General features: G+C 38.8%; 1 protein-coding gene across 1 annotated transcript; it reads left to right on the forward strand.

Annotated features, from left to right (window-relative positions):
* The first annotated feature begins 4,844 nt into the window (after window positions 1-4,844).
* On the forward strand, window positions 4,845-7,340 carry LOC133735471 (uncharacterized). The gene is made up of 2 exons (XM_062162876.1): window positions 4,845-6,228; window positions 7,022-7,340. Exons 1-2 carry the CDS (start codon window positions 5,370-5,372, stop codon window positions 7,069-7,071), a joined length of 909 nt encoding a protein of 302 aa, XP_062018860.1. The 5' UTR covers window positions 4,845-5,369; the 3' UTR covers window positions 7,072-7,340.
* The last annotated feature ends 569 nt before the right edge of the window (window positions 7,341-7,909 follow it).

Consider the following 7,909-nt stretch of genomic DNA (forward strand, 5'->3'; position numbering starts at 1 on the left):
ACTAATTATCTAACTAACTAATTACAATGACCAATCAACCAAGAATCAAGATAAGATGGACGGATGAGAATGTATGATGTAATTAACAACCTTTAACACGAATCCAAGAACACAAATCATAACTTTCGAATCAAACACATACTTGAACGAAATCAATCAAGAACAAACCATGAACGCATGCATAAGTTCTTATTACTTTCCTTAGTTAAATTAACTAGATGAACGCACCATAGTTAACCCTATTAAACATGTTATGCTAATGAGTGACCAATCCAATAACAAACACATTCAACGCATTAAACACTTAGAAAGTTTGATTGATTTAAGAAAAACACACAAGTTAGAACGCTAATCGAGCATGCAATTCTCTTTGTTGATTTACCTAAGTAATTATATGTTTTCCACTTTAATTAACAAGACCTAGGACGCTAGCATCTCGTTATGAATTCAATCATGCAACTCGAAACCTAAGTTGGTCAACAAAGAAATCGAAACATGAAAGATAGGATTGAAGAACAAAACCAACAAACATTCAAGAACATATAAAGATTTCGAAAACTATAAATCTGAAAATCCTAAAACTAAATCATGCTTCAAGGTTATTGGAAATTAATCATCAAAACATATACTTTAATCTAACATGAAATCGCATCATCCAAGAAAACCAAAAAGATAGAACGCTACACAAATTGATTTCAAAGTTACAAGAAAGCAAAACCGAAAACAAAGTTCTAAGGTTCATGGTTACACTTTTAAAGGAGCTTCAAGAACGCAAGAAGATCTTCAATGGTGGTGGACAGCAAGGATGATCACGGCAAGGATGGAGGATGGAGGGAGAACTTGCTTCACGGCTTCAAAACCTTGAACACTTGGAGAGGCCGAAACTTTGAGAGAGTAAAGGGAGGTATTGCGATTTTGATTCAGGGTTTCATGATGATCTTCACGGCAATTTATCCCCTCCTTTATATAGTGCACGGCCTAGGGTTTACTTCCCTAAGAAATCTCTCTTGTGTGACATCATTCAACCAATGAGAAAATTCCATTTGAATTAGAGAACAAGTCACCTTCTCTTTGGCCGAATTCTCCATGTATCTAGTCTCATTTCGGCTTCCTTGCATGTAGAATCATAATTCAATTCTCCTTCCTCTATTTTCTCTCCAAGAATTCAAAAGTAATCCGAAATAATCCCTAATTGGACTCTTGCCGAAATCTTCATGAATCTTCTATTAATTTTCGGTAAAAACCAATAATAATTGATTTAGGGTTCTCCCAAAACGTCAAGAAGGATCTAGAAACTCATGTGCAAGTCACATGTTTCAATCTTTGGGCCAGACTTCTCAATTAGACAATTTCAAAGCCCACTCCTTTGTTGCCGAAATTCCTTGTGCATTCTAGAACATTCTTGAACTATCTTGAAGCCACAACATCTCCTAGCACCACCAGGACTCCTAGTGTCATCAGGTTTCCTAGTCCAACTAGGACTCTGTCATTTCTCATTTCTGGACACCATTTTTCCGAGCTCACTCCTAGTTGCATTAGGATTCCTACTTCAATTAGGATTTCCTGTTTTGGATTAGGAAAGTTTACATTTCTCCATCTCTTTCCCATTTCTGCGCTTCATTTCCTCCTTGCCTTCATTTCTTTCATTTCCAGCTCTCCTTAGCTCATTTCTTGCCTATGAAGCTCATTTCTACCTAAATATAAAAAAGTAAGTTAGAAATGATATTGTTAAGAGAATAACCAAGTAAAATGTAGGGAAAATGATACTAAAATCATAGAAAATATTACTTCGATCACCTCCCAGCTAAAGCCTCAACTTGTTCTGGAGAAGAGACATTAGTAAATGGAGCATAATGACCTCCCAAACACTTCCCCATATTATCCCGGATAATAACACCAATTCCCCCCGAACTGGTATCTTTATGAAATGCACCATCAATGTTAATCTTAACCCAACCTGCACTCGGAGGTTTCCAAGGGACTACAAGTATATTGCCTCCCCCAGAGCCCTTGCCATGATACTTTTGGTACTCCTGAAACCTCACCGCCAACTGCACCACTACATGATTCACCTCCAGACTCTTATTATCCCATACCCTATTATTCCTCTCCCTCCAGATGCCCCACAAATTAAACACAAGAGCTGCCCATAATTTAGGAGATAAATTTGAAGCACAATACACTAACCAATCCATAAAATTTAGCTGCATAGCATCAATAGAGTAAGCAACCCGTGCTACACCAGATACAACATCCAAAACTCCCTTCACATATGGACAAAGTCTGCAAATGTGTTCAATTGTTTCATCCCCTATTCCACATAGAGTACAAGGACAAGCCTCTAAAGGGACCTGTTTTTCAATCAATCTAGCTATAGTTGGTAAGCAATTATTCAACACCTTCCATAGAAAGATTCTAGCCGTACCTGGAATATTAATAGACCAAAGTTTCTTCCAGAACTCTTGCATCTGCACAGACACCTCATGCACTCTCTCCTCCTCCATTAAGAGTCTATAAGCACTCTTGACCGAAAACAAACCTTTGGGTTCAAAATGCCACACCCAACGATCTTTCACCCTACGATTACTCAAGGGAATAGATAAAATAAACGGAATATCATCAATATGGCAAACCTGATGCACCAACGCTTCATTCCACCTGCCTTCATTATTCAATAAATTGCTAACTCTCCATACCTCATTCCAACCCCCATGAATTGGTACTAAACGAAATGGCGCCGCTCTAGGTACCCATGGATCAGATAACAAAATATTAGCCTCATCTCCCACCTGCCAACGAGCCCCTCTGACCAGAACATCACTAGCATCAAAAATACTACGCCAAGAGAAAGAAGGGGATGGATGGTGTTCCGCCTCACAAAAAGAAGAATCTGGAAAGTACCTCGCTTTATACATCTTGGCAATCAGAGAATCCGGAAACTGAATAATTCTCCAACCTTGTTTAGCTAGCATGGCTCTATTAAAAGCATATAAATCACGAAACCTCAATCCTCCTTCCTCCCTTGGACGACAAAGGAATTGCCAAGACTTCCAATGAATCTTCCGTTGCTCATTGTTACCCCCTACCAAAATCTAGCACACCTCTGCTGAAGGTCATCACAGAAATTCTTTGTTAATTGGAAACAACTCATAGCGTATGTAGGCAAAGATTGGGCCACCACTTTGATAATAATGTCCTTACCCGCCCCACTAAGCAACCGGCCTTGCCATGTTTGAAGTCTGATCCAATCTCTCCTGGATATATTGAAAGGTACGAGTTTTGTTCGGACCAACATATGTAGGCAGCCCAAGATATTTCTCATGGGACTCCACTACTATGACCCCCAAATGAGCTGCAAGCATATTCTGTTGATCAGTGCTGACATTCTTACTAAAAGTAACAGAACTCTTATGGAAATTCACCTTTTGACCGGACGCTCTACCATACACCCTCAATACATTACTAATCTCATGACAAGCTAGTAAATTATCCCTCGCATATAACATACTATCATCAGCAAAAAGAAGATGGTTTACCATAGGAGCTCCATCACAAATAGCAATGCCTGGTAGCATACCCTGATGAGCTTCCTTTTGCAACAAAGCAGACAAACCTTCCGCTCCAAGAAGAAACAAATATGGTGATAACGGATCCCCCTGACGCAACCCTCGTGAAGGTACCACATATCCTCTAGGTTTACCCCGGACAAGAAAAGAATACCTGACAGAGGAGACACATTGCATAATCATCTGCACCCAACCATGAGTAAAACCCATTCGCTCCAAAACTTTTTGTAAAAACCCCCATTCCAAACGGTCATAGGCTTTACTCAAATCCAATTTTAAGGCCATGAATTCCGCACCTGCTCGTTTATTATGAATAAAATGTGCTAACTCATTAGCCACCAAAGTATTATCAGTAATGAGTCTGCCGGGAATGAACGCACTCTGAAAGAGTAATACTAATTAGTATAATCAAACTGAGCCTACAAGTATGACATGATATATGTTACTGATTGTTGATGGTATTCTGTCAATAGATATTGGCGATAAAGGTGTACATTTAGAATAAATATTTCGCTCGATTCTTTTTGTACTTATTTGTTGGTGAATTAACCTTTATTTTATATTTTATTTTTAGTATTTCTTTCGTTCCATTTTGTTATGATATTAAATTAGTTTCTGGCCATTTATGTGACTCTTATTTAGTTATGAACAAGTTTTACTTACAAAGAAAAAAAGTATAACTACGCGAGATTGTGAGCCAATTAGTCCAGAATGAAATTTCCCTCAAGCTTTAATCCGATTTTTAAATCCTGAGTCTCTTTCAATTACCGATTATGAATCAAATTATATGCTAAACCCACCCACCCACCCCCTCCAAGGGAGCATTGATCGCTAAACCATAAATAGTTTGAGCCCAAAATACATAATGATACTTGCTACCCTAGGTCTTAGGTATTTATGCCGTATCGGGGTCAAAACTTGGATCGCATATATTGTCCAAGTCAAAATGGGAACTTTTCCTAGTCAATTCTCAAAAGGAGATATGGAAGCGAAAGACCAAATCTTGCCAAAGCCTAAATAAAGATCTTAATCAACGAAGTACCACACAAGCTTGCAAGAGCGTTGCATCCTTTACAAACTCAGCTACTGGAGAAGTCTGCCTCAAGTATCCACAACAAGCATAAGATAAAAATGACAACGTGCACTTGAAACTTTGAGGCGTCAAATACAAACCTTGAACATTCTTTCCGAACCGAAGAGAATCATGGTCTAAATCTCTCACATATAAATATAAGACCATATCTAACGGTAAATTCCAAATATAAGCCACCTCGCAATAAGTCTCATCCCTCTTAAGGACCACCGGCGTTGCTCTTTAGGCCGCCACTAGAAGACGCATAATGAAACACGACCCTCCCCTAACCTCCTCCTTGATTACAAGATCGTAACGCACCAACGGTCATGTGCAGCATTACTAGCCTCAGGACTTGATTACTGGCCTTATAATTACTATTAATTGTGTCATCTACATATAGCCAGCCTTTGATGACTCGCATATAAATATCCTCGTTGTCCACGCCTTCAATTTATTCTGGCTTCTCAATACGGTAATACCATATCTCTTGCTCACGCTCATAGTGTTTCATACCCACTCTGTGTAAGTCTCTCTCTCTCTCTCTCCCTCTAGTTAATTGGAGGTTATAACCTTCTCAATGTGTATATCGTCGTATATAGAAAGACCAACCCAAACCCTTTTGGATAATTCATTCTTTGTTTCACTCCTTATATATATAGGAATTAGGCAGGAGGGTGACAAGGTTGGGTGGATTGATTGATTTAGGGAGTGTCGGATAAGGTGACCAGATGCAAAGTTTGGTTCAGTTTTACTTGTTTCTTATTTGTTTTTCTGCTGTTCTTGAGTTTGTTCAAAATTTTCTGGGATTCTTCGGGATGGATTTTGTGTTTGGGGTTTTGTTGTACGGTCGTTTCTCGCCGCTTTTTGTGTCAGGGTTGTCTCTCATGTTCGGGTTTGGGTTGTTATACAATTACAACTATTTGATTAAATTCGTATGTGACAATAGAGCGAAAGCCAGTGACTTTAGTAATGGATTTTGCTCAAACTGCGGTTCTCATGAAGTTTGTGCTTCAAAGGCCGTGTCTTGCAAATCTGAACCACTGAAATCATTGGAGAATTTACAGTCATTAAATACAGATGGTTTTCTGTTAACCAAAATTGTCAAGGCAGAAGATGCAATTGAAGGAAAAGATGATAATGATGGTGACAATGATGATGAGAATGTTTGTTGTAAGGAGGATGAAGTGTTTGATGTTCTGTCATTGAGGAAATTGGTAAAGATTGAGCGCCGGCGGGGGGATGAGGCACGTGCAGAACTCGAGAAGGAAAGGATGGCTGCTGCATCTGCAGCTGAGGAAGCAATGACCATGATCTTGCGTCTTCAGAACGAGAAGAGTTCTACTGAAATCCAAGCCAATCATTATCGCCAGATAGCTGAGCAGAAGCAGCAATATGATGAAGCAGTGATTCAGTCCTTGCAGTGGATTATAATGAAACACGAATCCGAGAGGAGTCAATTGGAAGAGCAACTGAGGCTGTGCAGGCAAACGTGCAATGGTCAGTCTGAGGAAGGTGATCCAAGTAAAAACCTGTTCGATTCCACCACATTGGAAGATGATGGCCTCGAAGATGTCTTTGATGCACATTGTAGGTATTTTGAATCCGAGTAATGCTAGAAGAATCACATTTATGAACTGCATCATGGATTTAGCTTCTTCTATAAACAGAGGTAGGACCCACTTGCGCACCGACGAATCATTTTTTCGGATGAGGTGCGTGACGTGGATGAGTGAGTACAAATGGATATATGACGTCTGCAATGTGATTCATAAATTTGCTAGAATTAATAGCTTTACTCCTCTTGAAGCTGTTGGAAACATATTGAATAATGCATTGATATAGCTTGGTTTCGCTGTTCATTTGGGTTCAGTAGAAGTGAGTAGTACAACCAGGTTTATGATATTGCAGGGAAGCCCCCCCCCCCCCCCCCCCATATATGTATGGCATAATGTAGCTCTCATGTTTATGAGTTGGATAAAAAGAGCAGGAAATGCTGCTATGCAATGCACTCTTTTTCATGTTGTTTGAGATTCTGGCCTCATTTAGTTCTGATCTTGTTTTATATATTATCATTAGGTAATGAATCATTCTAAGAAGTTTGTGCATTCACTCTTATGAGTTGGATAAAAAGAGCAGGAAATGCTGCTATGCAATGCACTCTTTTTCATGTTGTTTGAGATTCTGGTCTCATTTAGTTCTAATCTTGTTCTATATATTATCATTAGGTAACGAATCATTCTAAGAAGTTTGTGCATTCATTCTTCTATATTTTAGCTTTAGAAGTTATAATGGTCCCAAAGAATACTAGGACCACAGATAGTAGTGGTCCCAATGGTTACTGGATTTGTCTGAGTTGTTTTTTGGTTTTGTGCTTGATCAGGGAACTCCATCATTATTCTCCTAGTGTTGTTGAATGGTTTGTTACTGTGAAGCACAAATTTCTATTTGCAAATATGTGTGGAATTCTGGGTATGTTATTGAAGTACCCACTTGCATATGTGTACACAATTGAATACTCTGGAGTCTGGTGTACTAACATCATATCATCATTTTATCAATGAAGGGCATATGGGATGGAGATTTTCTATTTACTTGTTCTTGTTACAGAAGCAAGTCGATCCACGCACATTGCCGTGCGTGTGTTCGAGAGGCAATTTGTATTCACATACATTCGATGACATTTTTAGTAAAAATTTAGGTTCTTGGTTATTTTAAGAAGCCATAAATATTGATTCTATTCTCATAATTGTTCTGACCATGCATCAGTAATATCTTAAACCGTCTGTTTTTAGCTTGCTGTGTTTCTTTGTTTCTGCATAAGTTAATAGTACAAAGACCCCATTCCACAATCATTGTGTTGAATTCAGTAACAAAAACTTGACGTATGATGGCAATATTTTTGGTCTGCAAGTTGTTATGCACACACAGTAGTAGAAACATTACATGTACAGCATACACAATTGAGTGCTAATTTAGCTTATCTACCTTGTTCAAATTTTTTAGACACATTACTGTCTTCCCTCCCACCGTATGATAGGAATGATACTTCTCTAAATAAACTCATTAGTCGAAAAGGAACCCCGAAGCCAAAACTAAAACAATGTATGATACCTGTTTCATTCAAAGCCTGCTGCAGACTCAAAAACCAGATGTATGAGAAAGGTTAAAGGAGGTTCTAACTGCAGGCCATTGTAAAGTAGTTAGGAGTCGGCAGTTGGCCAGGAAACAAGAAGTTGCAAAAAAGAAGAGGGAGTACTACCTCATCGAT

The sequence above is a fragment of the Rosa rugosa genome, chromosome 3 (assembly GCF_958449725.1).
Source record: "Rosa rugosa chromosome 3, drRosRugo1.1, whole genome shotgun sequence".
Lineage (NCBI taxonomy): Eukaryota > Viridiplantae > Streptophyta > Magnoliopsida > Rosales > Rosaceae > Rosa > Rosa rugosa.